General features: G+C 39.5%; 1 protein-coding gene across 1 annotated transcript; it reads left to right on the forward strand.

Moving 5' to 3' along the window:
- The first annotated feature begins 1,547 nt into the window (after nt 1-1,547).
- Nucleotides 1,548-14,144, forward strand: LOC123252749 (mucin-12-like). Its single transcript, XM_044681996.1, has 5 exons — nt 1,548-3,279; nt 3,337-5,889; nt 6,001-6,736; nt 8,111-11,667; nt 11,755-14,144. The coding sequence occupies exons 1-5, from the start codon at nt 1,548-1,550 to the stop codon at nt 14,142-14,144; spliced, it is 10,968 nt and encodes a 3,655-aa protein (XP_044537931.1).
- The last annotated feature ends 898 nt before the right edge of the window (nt 14,145-15,042 follow it).

Raw genomic sequence — 15,042 nt, forward strand, 5'->3', positions numbered from 1 at the left:
CTTCTCAAACCATAACTCGAGTCCCTTCCCCTGATTCAATTCCAGGGGATAAGTGTATGGAATTTGCCTTAGATACAAGTTCACAACAAGAGTTTCCAAATTCCACTTTGCTGGTTTCAGGATTATTAAAAGAATCCATGCAAGTTTCCAGTTTGCCTGATAAAACTACACAAAGAAAAGCAGTGTCTAATCGTTTCAACATTATTTTAGTGAACAAATCCACACAAATTTCTGTTTTCTCTGATCGAAATTCAACTGTTGACACAGAAGTCATGACTTTCCCATGTCCATTTTTACCCAGAGAATCCATGCAAGTTGCTGATTTCTCAGGCACAAAATCATCACAGGAAATCATTGAAGCTCATTCAACCTACCATGCTATGTCAGTGAGCAAATCCACACAAGTTCCCATTTTCTCTGACTTAAGTTCATCCACAGAATACCCAGAAGAACTTCAATCTCTCCCGACCGAAATTTCATCAAAAGAAGACCCACAATTCTCTGACAAAAGTTCAAAAGAGGAGGTCTTGCAAGTTCTCTGTAGCAGTCGTCGTAGTTCAGTAAGCAAGTCTACACAAGTTCCAAGATCATCGGTGGCTGTCATAGAAGAAGTTATGTCATTCCCATTTCCATATGGAGAATCCACGACGCAAGTTCCTGATTTGGCTGACACAAGCTTGCCACAGGAACCTGTTCAAACTTCATCTGCCGAACATGCGTCAGTGAACGAATCCACACAAGTTCCTATTTTCTTTGACAAAAGTATATCTGCAACAAGCATAGAAGAAATTCCATCTATCCCAGCTCCAGTTTCACCAACAGAATCCACACAAGGTCCTGATTCTGCTTCCACAAGTACTCATCCAGATGCCTTGCAAGTTCCGTCTGGGACCCACACTGTTTCAGTGAGTAAATCCACACAAACTACTGAGCCATTTCACCTAAACTCATTAATTGTTGACATAGAAGTCACATCTTTCTCAGGTCCATTTTCAAACAGAGAATCCACACAGGTTCCTGATTTCTATAACACAAGCTCACCACAGGAATCCCACCAAACCCCATCTACCAACTCTACTCTATCAGTGAGCAAATACACACAAGTTCCTATTTTCTCTGACCCAAGCTCATCCAAAATATGCATAGAAGAAATTCCATCTTTCCCAGATCTAGTTTCATCAAAAGAATCCATACAAGTTCCTGATTTCTCTGCCACTTGTCCAGATACCTTGCAAATTCCCTCTAGGATTCACACTCTTTCAGTGAGTAAATTCACACAAGCTCCTGAGTTCTCTCACCTAACTTCATCAGCTGTTGGCACAGAAGTCATGTCTGTACCAGGTCCATTTTCCTACACAAAGTCCATGCAAGTTTCTGCTTTTTCTGACATGAAAACATCACAGGAACTTGTTCAATCTACCTCTATCTACCATTCAGTTTTAGTGAGCAAATCCACACAAATTCCTACCTTTTCTGATCCAAGTTCATCCAGAATATGCATAGAAGAACTTTTATCCTTTCCAGTTCTAGTTTCATCAAGAGGATCCATGCAAGGACCTGATTTCTCTGATACAAGTTCGTCTCAGCAAGTTACGCAAGTTCCCTCCATGATCCATGCTGTTTCACTGAGCAAATCTTCACAAGTCTCTGCTTCTTTGGAATCAAATTCGTCAACTGTTTGCCTAGCAGAAGTTCCCTCTTTCCCTGGTCCATTTTCATCAAGGGAATCCATGCAAGTTCCTGATTTCTCTGACATAAGTTTAACAAGAGTAATCATAAAAGTTCCCTCTATCCATAATGTTTTTGCAATGAACAAATCTACTCAGGTTCCTTCTTTCTCTGACACAAGTTTATCAACCACATGTACAGAAGATATTTCATCTTTCTCAAGTCCAATTTCATCAAGTGAATCTATACAAGTTCCTGAAATAAATTTACCAAGAGAAGTTCAACAAATTCCCTCTATCTATTCTACTAAAGCTATTTGCAAATCCACACAAGTTCCTTCATTTTCTAGCCAAAGTTCATCCACATCATGCATAGAAGATACCCCGCCTCTCTTGGTTTTATCCACAGAATCCCTGCAAGTTCCTGATTTTGCTAACATAAGTTCAACAGAAAACAAACAAGTTTCCTATACCTCTGTCACTATTTCTACAAGAAAATCTGCACAAGTCCCTCCTTTTTATGGCACAAGTTCATCAAGCACAGGCATAGGAGATATTTCATCGTTCATCGTTACAGCTTCATCAAAAGAGTCCAAACAAGTTCCTGACTCCTCTAACAAAATTTCAACAAAACTTGTACAAGTTTCCTTGGCCTCTGATGCTATTTCAGTGAGCAAGCCTCCACAAGTTTATTCTTCCTTGACACAATATACATCAAACAAATCTATTCAATATTCCTCTCACTTTTGTCTCATTTCTTTGAATCAGACTACACAAGTTTCTTTTAGCACAGGCTCAACAAGTAAGTGTCTGGAAGTGCCCTCTCTGTCAGAACCATCCAAAGAATTGTCCACTTCGCCTAAAGCAGTTTCATTGAGCCAACATGGGAAAACCCCACCAAGAAAATCCACAGAAATACTTTCTCTTTCCACTACAATTTCTTCAAAGGGAACTAAAAAAGGTCTTCCATCACATGGATTGTGTTCTCTAGAAACATTTGCAGAGAATGAATGTACCCGGTGTGCCATGTCAAGTTCTCCAAGAGAATTGAAACAAACTTCCTCTCCTAAATTTATGTCACCGAGTAAAGCTACACAATATCCTGTTTCCTCAGGCAAAGGGGCTTATTTTGTAGAAAATTCACAGAGTGACTCCTTAAAAGGCTCAGGTATCTCTGATTCAAAACCATCGAGGGAATATTTGGACTGTTTCAAATCATTACAAATGCCTCTTCTCTCCATTTTACCGTCTTCAAAAGGAGCTGAAAAACATCTTCCATCATTAGGCGCAAGTGCTCCAGGAGTATGTACAGAGAAAGAAACTGTCCAGCATGCTAAACGAAGATCACAAACCAAAATCAAAGTCACTTCCCCTCTGAAAAGTTCATGTAGGGAATCCATACAAAGACCTGATTTCTGTGATTCGAAAGTACTTAAAGAATCTTTGATATATTCCATTATCTCTGGGCCATGTTCAATAAAGGAATCCTTAGAAGCTACTTTTATTTTCACTTCGGCTTCTTCAAAGGAAGATGCAAAAGGTCTGCCTTCATCTGGCTTGTGTTCTCCAAAAGAATGTACAGAGAACGAGTATGTTCCTTTTGCCACTTCAAGTTCACCAAGAGAATCCAAACAAGCTTCCTCTCCTAGATCTATGGTACTGAATAAAGCTATACAATTTCCTTCTGACTCCGTCACAAGGTTTATGTCTGTAGCAAGTTCAAGGAGAGAATCAATAAAAGGTCCAAATTTTTGTGAATCAAAACTGTCGCAAGAATCATTAGACTTTTCTAGTATTTCTGAGTCAAGTTCAACTAATTCAACTGTTTTAAAAGAGACTATAGGTCTTACATCATATGCCTTACATTCTACAGAAGAATGTACAGAGACAGAAAGAGTCCAGACTGCCTTCCAAAGTTCACAAACAGAATCCAAGCAAGCTTCCCATCCTTCTAGAAAAATGTTACTGGACAAAACTACACAATATCCTTCTTTCTCAAGCACAACCACTTATTCTATGGAAAGCTTACAGAGAGAAGCCATTCCAGTTCCAGATGTCTCTGACTCAAAATCATTGCGAGAATTTTTGGATTTACCTGTTACCTCTAGGCTAAATTTACCAGAAGAATCTTCAGAAGCCTCTTCAGAAGGAGCTGAAGAAAGTTCTCCATCATCTGGTTTATATTCTTCAGAAGAATATGCAGGGACTGGGAGTACCCATTCTATCCTCCAAATTTCACAAACAGAATCCAAACAACATTTCCCTCCTTCAAGAAGAATGTCACTGAGCCAATCTATACAAAAATCCTCTCTCTCAATCATAATAGTTACTCCTGTGGAAAGCTTTCAGAAAGAGTTTATTCAAGATCTAGATGCCTATGCCTCAAAATCATCACAAGAACCTTTGAACATTTCTGTTTCCTTAGAAACCATAGAAATTCCTCTTCCTTCAAGAAGAGTTCTAGAAAATATTCCATCATCTGACCTGAAGTCTGTAACAGAAATTACAGAGAAAAAGAGTAACCAACCAGACAGTCTATCTTTACCAATGGAACCTAAACGATTTTCCATTCTTTCTGGCCTTAAGTCATTGAGTAGAGCTTTAGCATTTTCTTCTTGTTCTAGCAAATCAAGGAAAGAGGGCAAACAGAATTTATGTGATTCACAATCAGTATGGGAATCTTTGGACTTTTCTAACATTCCTGGACAAAGTTCAAAGAAAGGAACCTTGGAAATTCCTGTTCCTTCAACTTCAACTTCTCCAAGAGGCATTTTAGAAAAGCTTCAATCATCTAATAAATCTAATAAAACATCTAATAAAAACAAATCATCTTCATTAGAAAATAAAGAGAAAGGGAGTATCCAGTCTGACTCCTTAACTTCACCAAGAGCATCTGACCTTAGCTTACTGCATAGAGCTACAGCATTTCCTTCTTCCTCTCTCCAGAAAGAATTACTTCTTGACGGCTCAAAGAGAAACTCTACCAAACGTAAAAATTTATGTGATTCAAAATCAATATGGGAATATTTAGACTATTCTGTCATTTCTGATACAAGTTCAACAGAATCCTTAAAAATGCCTCTTCTCTCAATTTCAACTTCTTCAAAAGGAGCTCTGGGAGTTTTTCCATCATCTAGCTTAATCTCTGCAGTAGAAATTATAGAGAAAAAGACTGTGAAGTCTGAAATCCTAATTTCACCAAGAGAATGCAAACAAGTCCCTCCTCCTAGCTTTATTTCACCAAGTAATACTATACAGTTTTTTTCTTCCCCAAGCAAAATGGTTTTGTCTGTGGAAAGCTCACAGACAGAGTTCATACAAGGCTCAGATGTCTCTATCTCAGAATCACTGCAAGAACCTTTGGCTGCTTCTGTTATCTCTAAAGCATGTTCAACAATAGAATACTCAAAAGTTCCTGTACTTTTTACTTTAACTTCTCCAAAAGGTCTTCCATCATCTAGCTTGTTGTCTCCAACAGAAATTACAGAGAAAAGGAGTATCCAGTCTGATATCCCAGCTTTGCCAAGAGAATCTGAACAAGTTTCCTTTTCTTCCAATCTTATATTACCAAGCAAACCTATGCAATCTCCTTCTTCCTCAGTCACAAATGTTTATTTTGTGGATAGTTCATGGATAGAGTCTATACAAAATCCAGATGTCTCCGACTCAAAATTATTGCAAGAACCTTTGAACTCTTCCATTATCTCTGGGCCAAATTCAACAAAAGAAAACTTAGAAGTTCCTATTCTTTTGACTGAAACTTCTTCAAAAAGAGCTACAAAAGGTCTTCCAACATCTGGCCTGAGGTCTCCAACAGAAATTACAGAGAAAAAGAGTGTCCAGACTGATATCTCAGCTTTACCAAGTGAAACCAAACATGTTTCCCTTCCTTCCGATCTTCTGTTACCAGATAAACCTATACAATTTCCTTCTTCATCAGGCACAAAGGTTTATTTTGTGGACAACTCATGGTTAGTGTCTACACAAGATTCTGATGTTTCTGACTCAAAACCATTGGAAGAATCACCAGACTTTTATATTATCTCAGGGTTCAATTCAACAAAAGAAGAACTTCTTTCCATTTCACCTTCTTCAAAAGGAGCTACAGAAGGTCTTCTATCATCTAGCTTGAGGTCTCCAATAGAAATCATAGGGGAAGAGAGTGTCCAAAGTGACACTCCAAGTTCACCAAGAGAATCCAAACAAGTTTCCCCTTCTTTCAGTCATACGTCACTGAATAAAGCTACACAATTTCTGGCTTTCTCAGGTACAAGGGTTTCGTCTGTAGAGGATGAGAGTGTCCAGAATGCCACCCTAAGTTCAATGAGAGAAGGCAAACAAGTTGCTTCTTCTAACCTTAAGTCACTGAGTAAAGCTACACAATTTCCTTCTTTTGAAAATGCATTTGTTTTGTCTATGGCAAGTTTGCAAAGAGAGCCCATACATGATCCGGAATTTTCTGAATCAATTTCATTGAGAGAATCTTTGGAACCTCCTGTTTTTTCTGGGTCAAGTTCAGCAAAGCAGTCTTTAAAAGTCCCTCTCATTTCCACTTCACTTTCTTCAAAAGGAACTCAAGAACAGTCGTCGTTTGGTTTAAGGTCAATAGTAGAAATGGGAGAGAATGAGAATGCCCAGTATGCAACTCCAAGTTCAGCAAAGGATTCCAAAAAAGCTTCCCTTTCTCCTAGCCTAATGTCATTGAGTAAAGATATACAATTTCCTTCTTTCTCTGGCCCAACGTTTTTGATTGTGCCAAGTTCACCAAGAGAGACAAATCAAGCTCAAGATTTCTCTGTCCCCAATTCACTGCAAGACTCCTTTGACTTTTCCATTTTCTCTCGGCCAAGTTCCCCAGGAAAATCCATAAGAGAATCCTTAGAAGTTCCTCCTCTTTCCAGGTTAACTTCTTCAAAAGGAAGCACAGAACGTCTTCAATTGTCTGGCTTACATTCTCCAATAGAATTTGCAAAAAATGATAGTGCTCGACCAGGCAGCCCCAGTTCACCAAGAGAATCAGCACAACCCTCTCCTACTGCCAGCCCTAGATTATTAAATAAGACTCTTACATATCCTTATTTCTCTGGACCAAGCATATCCAAATATCCCATGGAAGGTCTTGATTTTTCTGTGCCAAGTTCGCATAAAGAAACACTACAGACTAATTTACCAAAGGAATCCTTTGAATTTCTTTCTATCTCTGAGTCAAGTTCAACAAGACAATCCACAGCAGGTCCTTCTCTTTACACTTCCAGTTCTTCAAGAATATCTTCACAAGTTCTTTCTTCTTCTGGCCGAAAGTCACCAAAAGAATATGTACAGAGTTTTGAAAGTGTTCGTTCTTCCAGTCCAAGCTCACCAAAGGGATCCAGACAACCTTCTCCCATTGGCAGTCCTAGATTACTTAAAAACTCCATGCCAAATCCTTTCTCTGGACCAAGTGTCCTAAAACAATCATTAGATGTTCCCTCTTCTTCTATGTCAAGCTTACAGAGAGAATCCTTCTCTGGCACAAATTCATTGCAAGAATCTTTTGACTTTTCTAGTATCTCTGGGCCAAGTTTAACAAGGGAAATCTTGAAAGTTCCTCCTGTTTCCACTTCAGGTTCTTCAACAGAAACAGTATATGATCCTCCACCATTTGGCTTACATTTTCCATTTGAATTTGCAGAAGAGAGTTTCAGACCTGCCAACCCACATTCAACCAGAGAGTTTAAACCAGGCTCTCCTCCACCTAGCCTTATGTCACTGAATATGGATATACCAGTTCCTTCTTTCTCCAAAAACCAAAGGGTTTTGCCTGTGGCCTCTTCAAGGAGAGAGTTCATACAAGGGCTGGATTTCTCTGAACCAAATTCATTGCAAGAATCTTTTGATTTTCCTAATATCTCTGGGTCAAGTTCAACAATAGAATCCTTAGAGATTCCTCTTCTTTCCACATTAATTTCTTCAAAAGGAGATACCAAAAGTCTTCCATCTCAAGAAGACTTGACAGATAGTAAGAATGTCCAGTTGGTCATTTCAAATTCATCAAGGGAATCTAAAAAAGATTCCCCTTCTCCTAGCTTAATATCACTGAGCAAGGCTATACAATTTTCTTCTTTCTCTGGCCCAACATTTTTGATTGTGCCAAGCTCATCAAAAGAGACGATTCAGAGTCAAGAGTTCTCTATCTCAAATTCACTGCAAGAATTATTTGACTTTTCCATTTTCTCTCGGCCAAGTTCCCCAGGAAAATCCATAAGAGAATCCTTAGAAGTTCCTCCTCTTTCCAGGATAACTTCTTCAAAAGGAAGCACAGAACGTCTTCAATTGTCTGGCTTACATTCTCCAATAGAATTTGCAGAAAATGATAGTACTGGACCAGGCAGCCCCGGTTCACCAAGAGAATCAGCACAACTCTCTCCTACTGCCAGCCATGGATTATTAAATAAGACTCTTACATATCCTTATTTCTCTGGACCAAGCACATCCAAATATTCCATGGAAGATCTTGATTTTTCTGTGCCAAGTTCGCATAAAGAAACACTACAGACTAATTTACCAAGGGAATCCTTTGAATTTCTTACTATCCCCCAGTCAAGTTCAATAAGGCAATCCACAGCAGGTCCTTCTCTTTACACTTCCAGTTCTTCAAGAATATCTTCACAAGTTCTTTCTTCTTCTGGCCGAAAGTCACCAAAAGAACACATACAGAGTTTTGAGAGTGCTCATTCTTCCAGTCCAAGCTCACCAAAGGGATCTAGACAACCTTCTCCCATTGGCAGTCCTAGTTTGCTGAAAAAGCCCATGCCAAATCTTTTCTCTGGACCAAGTGTTCTAAAACAGCCATTAGATGTTCCCTCTTCTTCTATGTCAAGTTCACGGAGAGAGTCAATAATACATGGTCCTCCTTTCTCTTTCCCAAATTCCCTGAGAGAGTCCTTTGAATTTCCCATTATTCCTGGGGCAAGTTCAACAAGAGAATCTTTAGAAGTTCCACTCCTTTCCATTTCAAGTCCATCGAGAAGATCTAAAGACTTTCTTTCTTCCTTTGATTTAAGGTCTCCAGCAGAATATTCAGAGAGTAAGTTTATCCATTCTTCCCGCCCAAGTTCACCAAGAGGTTCTGGACAACCATCTCCTGCCACCAGTCCTAGATTACTCAAAAAATCTGTGGCATTTTCTCCTTTCCCAGGACCAGTTGTTCCACACCAATCCACAGAAGTTTCTCCTTTTGTCTTACATTCACAAAAAGAATCCTTTGATTTTCCCTTTTTTTCCGGACCATTTTCAACAAGGGAATCTATAAATGTTCCCACTCTTTTTGTTTCAAATGTATCTGAAGGAGTAACAGAAGTTCTTCCTACATCTAACATAAAGTCATCAATGGAATATGAAGAAAATGAAATTGCCTGTTATACCATCCCAAGTTCACTAAAAGGATCTACAGAACCTCCTACCTCTGCCAGTTGTAGATTACTTAATAAATCATTATTATTTCCTCCTTTTTTAGAACCAGGTATATCAAAACAGCCCATGGAAGGTCTTGCTTCCTCTACAACAAATTCACAGAAGGAATCTACACAAGACCCTGCTTTATCTGACCCCAATTCACTGAGAGAATCTATAGATGTTCTCCCTGTTTCCACCTTTAGTTCATCAAGAGGAGCTACAGAAGTTCTACCTTCCTCTGGTATAAAGTTACCAATAGAATTTGAAGGACTTGAGACTGTCTGTTCATCCTGCCCAAGTTTCCCAAGAGAATCTGCACAACCTTCCCCTACAATCAGTCCTAGATTAGCAAGTAAATCATTACCACTTCCTCCTTTTTCAGGAACAGATATGCCAAAACAATCCAAGGAAGTTTCTCCTTCCATCTCAAGTTCAAGGCGAGAATCTATACAAGAACCTGGTTTTTTTGGCTCAAACTCACTAGGAGAATCCTTTAATTTTCTAATTATTCCTGGACCAAGTTCAGTAAGAGAATCATTAGATATTCCTCCTCTTTCAATTTCAACTTCCTTAAAAGGCTCTACAGACAGTCAGTCTTCTTCTGGCCTAAGGTCACCAATAGAATATTCAGAGAGAGAGAGAGCCCATTCCGGAAGGCCAAATTCACCAAAAGAGCCTATTCAAGCTTCCCCTACAACCAGCCCAAATTTAGTGAGTAGATCAATGCAATATCCTTCTTTATCAGGGCCAAATCCACTAAGAGAAGTTCCACAGGTTTCTCTTACCTCTAGTCTCACATTATTAAGTGAAACCATGCAACTTCCTTCTTTCTCTGGACCAAGTGTGTCAAAAGAATCCACAGAAGTACCAGCTTCTATGTCAAGTCCAGGAAGCGAATCAATACAAGGTTCTGTTTTCTCTATCCCAAATTCACTGAGAGAATCCTTTGAATTTCCCATTTTCTCTGGACTAAGATCAGTAAGAGAATCTTTGGAAGTTCCTCCTCTTTCTACTACAGGTTCATTGAGAGAATCTACACATATTTCTCCTGCTTTCTTGAGATCTCCAACAGAACATTCAGAAAGTGAAAATGCCCATTCTGTCTACCCAAGTTCACCAAGAGAATCTATACAACCTTCCCCTGCCTCCAGCCCTGGATTATTGAGTAAAACCTTTCAATTGTCTTCTTTCCAAGGATCAAGTGTGTCAGAATCCATGAAAACACTTGCTTCTTCCATGTCCAGTTCACAGAAAGAATCAAGACAGGGTCCTGATTTTTTTGTCCCAACTTCAATGGGAGAATCCCTTGATATCCCCATTTTCTCTGAGTCAAGTTCAATAAGAGAATCCTTAGAAGTTCCCCCTTGTTCCTCTTCAGGATCTTCAAAAGACTCTAAACATGTTCTTCCTTCCTTGGGCTTAAGGTCACCAATAGAATATGCAGATAGTCAAAGTGCTCTTCCTGCCAGTCCAAGATCACCAAGAGAATCCAAAAAGTCATCTCCTCCCTTCAGTCCAAAGGCAATTAGTACAGACACACAAGTTCTTTCTTTTTCAGATGCAAATGTGACAAAAGAATCTACAGAATTTCCTGATGTCTCCGTTTCAAGTTCACAGAAAGAATCTATACAAGAGCCAGTTTTCTTTGACTCAAACTCCCCGAGAGAATCCTTTGATTTTCCCATTTTCTCTGGGGAAAATTTAATAAGACAGTCTTTAGAAGTTCCCTTTTTTTCTTCTTTAGGTTCTTTGAGAGGATCTATAGAAGTACTTCCTCCATCTGGCTTAAGGTCCCCAGTAGAATATATAGAACATGAGAGTGCCTATTTTCCTAGGCCAAGTTCACCAAGAGAATCTGGACAATCTGACTACCTTTCCAGATCAAATTTAGTGAGCAGATCTATGCAATTTCCTTCCTTAGACTCAAGCATATCAGAACAATCCATGGAAGTTCTTGCTTCCTCGATGTTAAGTTCACATAGAGAATTCATAGAAGACTCAGCTTCATCAGCCTCAAAATCACTGAGGGAAGCCTTTGAATTTCCCCTTTTCTCAGGCTCAGGTATAAGAAGAGAAATTTTAGAAGTTCCTCCTCCTTTTTCAACAAAAGAATCTTTACAAATTATTCCAATTTCTGAATTGACATCAGTGAAAGAACCTGAAGAGAGTGAAATTTCTGCTGCAGTCAGCCAACATTCAGTTAGTGATTTCACGGAAGCTCTAGCCCCTGTGGACCTAAGATCCAGGAGAGAATTCACTCACATTTATCCTCCCTTGATTCCTAGTCATCCACAAGAATTCCCTGAAGGTCTCCCTCTCCCTAGTATAGATCCACAGAGAGAATTTATTCAAGCTCCTTCTTTTTCCAGCCAAAGTTCACTGAGAGAGTATATGGATGTTCCTCCAGCCAATATCTCCCAGAGACAATCCATTCAAATGTCTGCTTCTTCCCAGACAGAATTTATTCAAATTCTTGATTTTTCAAACTCAAGTTCACAAAGAGAATCAATAGCCCTCCCAACCTCCAGAATCAGCGCCCAGAGACAATCCATTCAAGTTTGTGCTTTTTCTAGCCTAAATTCACAAACAGAGGCCATGGATTTATCTACATCTAATTCTGGCTCCAAAAAAGAATCCATAAAAATTTCTGATCTTTCCATCCCAAGTCCACAGAGTGAGTCCATTGGTCACCCTTCATCCAGCATCAGTTCCCAAAGAGAAGCTGTTGAAGTTTCTGCTTCATTCAGTCCAAGTTCAGATAAAGAAGTGATGGATATGGCTTGCTCTAGTATCCGCTCTCAGAGAAAATTCACTACAATTTCTGATCCTTTCATCCAAAATTCACAAAGAGAGTCCACTGGTCAGCCTCCATCCAGTATCATATCCCATAAAGAATCCATTTCAGTATCTGCTTTTTATAAACCAAGTTCAGAGAAAATTGTGATGAATCTTTCTCACTCTAGTATCAGCTCCCAGAGAAAATCTATTAAAATTTCTGATTCATCCATCTCAAATTCACTAAGAGAATCCAGGGGTCTCCCTCCCACTAGCATCAGCTACCAGAGAGAACCAGTTCAAGTTTCTGATGTGTCCAGCCCAAATTCACAGAGAGAGACCATGGATCTCCCCTCCTCCAGCATCATATCCCAGAGAGAATTGATTCAAGATCTTGTTTCTAATACCCCAACTTTGCTGAGGGGTTCTCTAGTATTCCTTCCTCCTAATATCAGATCCCAGACAGAATCAATTGAACTTCCTGATTCTTCCACTCAGAATTCACAGAGACAATCCATGGGTCTCATATCCTCCAACATCAACTTCCAAAGAGATTCCATTCAAATTCCTGATTCTTCCAACCCAAATTTACAGGGAGAGTCACTGGATATACCTCCCTCCAGCATCAGCTTGCCAAGAAAACTGATTCATGAGTTTTCCCCAAGAACTCCAAGTTCACTAAGAGAGCTTCCAGGTCTCCCCCCTCCCTCTAGCATAATCTCTCAGAGAGATTTCATTCAAATTCCACTCCTTTATAGCCCATGTTCACTGAAAGATGGTATGGATGACCAATCTCTAAGTATCCATTCCCAAAAAGAGCCCATTCAAGATTCTTCAGGTTCAAGTTCTCAGAGAGAGTCAGTGGGTTTCTCTACCTTTAGCATCAGCTCCCAGAGAGAATCGATTCAAATCACTGATTCTACTCGCCCAAATTTACAGAAAGAGTCCATGGGACTCCTTCCCTCCAGCATCATCTCTCAGAAGCAATCCATTCAGGTTCCTGTTTCTTATATCTCAAGTGCACATAGAGAATCCATGGGTCAACATCCCTCCAGCATCAGCTCACAAAGGGAATCTATTCAAGATATTGATTCTTACAGCCCAACTTCAAAAAGAGATTTCATCTATCTCCCTCCTTCCAAAATCAGCTCTCAGAAGCAATCCATTCAAGTTCCTGTTTCTTACAACTCAAGTTCAGAGAGAGAATCCATGGATTTCTCTTTCTCCAAAATGGACTCACAGAGGGGATCTATTCAAACTCTGGTTCCTTTCAACCCACATACACAGAGAGAATCTGTGGGTCAACTTCCCTCTACCACCAGCTCCCAGAGAGAGTACGTTCAGTTTAATGATTATTCTAACCTAAGTTCAGAGAGAGGATCCATGCATCTCCCTCCCTCCAGTATCACCTCTCAGAGAGAATCTATTCAGATTGCTGATTCTTCTAGCACAAGTTCACAGAAAGAGCCCGTGGAACTCCCTTCCTCCAGGAGCAGCATCCAGAAGGAATCTATTCAGATTCCTGATGCTTCTAACCCAAATTCACAAGCAGAGATAATAGAAGTTCTTCCATTCACTAGCCCAATCTCTCAAAGAGAAACCATAGAAGTTTCTACTTCTCTTGTTCTTAATCCATCAGAGGAATTCATGAGCAGCCCTCTTTCCCCAGGCCAAAGTTCACCAAAAGATTTCTTAGATGTTCTTCCTTTAGCTAGCCCAGCTTCATCGGAATTTGTCAACACTCCTTTTTCCTCTGGTCAAAGTTCTCTGAAAAGTCTTCCTTTGTCAGTCCCAGTTGCATCAGAAGAAATCATTAATGTTTCTGCTTCCCTTTCTCCAAATACAACAGAGAATTTAATAGAAATTCCTCCTTTTCTAAATGTTTTGCCAAGTGAATCCATACAGGATTCTCTTTCCTCTGAGTCCAGTTCTCTAGGAGAATCAGCGCAAGTTTCTGCTTTATCTAGTGAATACTCACTGAAAAAATTCTTTAAAATTCTCCCTTTCCCTGAATCAGGTTCAGCAAAAGAATTTATCCACCCCTCTGGTCCAACTTCACGTTTATCAGAAGATGATGGAAGTAAATCCCTTAACCCTCAAGCCCCCTCTTCCTCCTCATATCATAGAGAACCTATGCAAGTGCCCTTTTCTCCCTGTTCAAGTTCAATAGATGGATGTATAAAATCATCTAAAACACCCACGAAAGAAAAACTGGTCAAGTCTGAAACATCTTCCAAAGAGGAAACAGAACTCATGCAGGTCCCATAATTCTGAAAAAGAAAAGGAAGGAGAAAGGGAAAAAAAGAAAAGAAGGTATGGAGAAGGGGAAATGTAGAAGTTAGGGAAGGAAGGAGTAGAAGAAGGGAGGAGAAGAAGAACGGATTAAAGGGAGGAAGAGAGGAGGAAGGAAGGAAAGAAAAAAACCTCAGCCAAACGTTTCCAAGTCCTCCATTTACTCACATCAATGCATTCAAGTCCACTAAACCATACACAATACTATACTAGGGCTCTAAAACTTGAACAGAAAGCAAAACAATCAACAGTTTGGTCCTAATTAAAATAAAACTCACTAAAACTTAAGTTCTAATTGACTTATTTAGTAAAGAAATCTTCATATTGGTCCTATGACACTTAGCAGATACTTGTCCTTTAAATACATGATACATAATCTTTACTGCAACTAGGCTGGGCAGTGAATAGAGTGCTGGACCTGGGGTCAGGAAGACTTTATCTTTGAGTTCAAATCTGGCCTCGGACAATTAACTGACTCTGTGATTCTGTGCAAGAAGCTTAACCCTGTTTGCTTCACTTTTATCATCTGTAAAATGAATTAGAGAAGGAAATGGCAAACCACTTGAGGATTTTTGCCAAGAAAACCCCAAGTGGAGTCACAAAGAGTCAGAAATGGTTGAAAAAAATGACTGAACAACATTTTTGCAATTGAATACTAAAACTAATCTTCCACTAATATTAACCACCAATTTTTCTCTCATTTCTTCTCCCATGTCCAATTAAGTCAGAAGGCTTAAGCACTTTAAGCACTCACTGCTTTCTGCAAGCCATTAAAGTGTTCAGGAATGGAGAGAGGGAGAGAGAGAGAGAGAGAGAGAGAGAGAGAGAGAGAGAGACAGAGAGAGAGAGAGACAGAGAGAGACAGAGAGAGACA

The sequence above is a fragment of the Gracilinanus agilis genome, chromosome 6 (assembly GCF_016433145.1).
Source record: "Gracilinanus agilis isolate LMUSP501 chromosome 6, AgileGrace, whole genome shotgun sequence".
NCBI classification, from domain to species: Eukaryota; Metazoa; Chordata; class Mammalia; order Didelphimorphia; family Didelphidae; genus Gracilinanus; species Gracilinanus agilis.

What these genes read in the sequence shown, in the direction of transcription:
- LOC123252749 (XM_044681996.1), top strand. Translation starts at nt 1,548, where the DNA reads ATGCAAGGACCTGATTTCTCTGATACAAGTTCGTCTCAGCAAGTTACG. An exon ending in TGTTCCTTTTGCCACTTCAA is followed by an intron (nt 3,280 to 3,336) that starts GTTCACCAAGAG and finishes TACTGAATAAAG; the next exon opens with CTATACAATTTCCTTCTGAC. An exon ending in TTATTAAATAAGACTCTTAC is followed by an intron (nt 6,737 to 8,110) that starts ATATCCTTATTT and finishes TAAGACTCTTAC; the next exon opens with ATATCCTTATTTCTCTGGAC.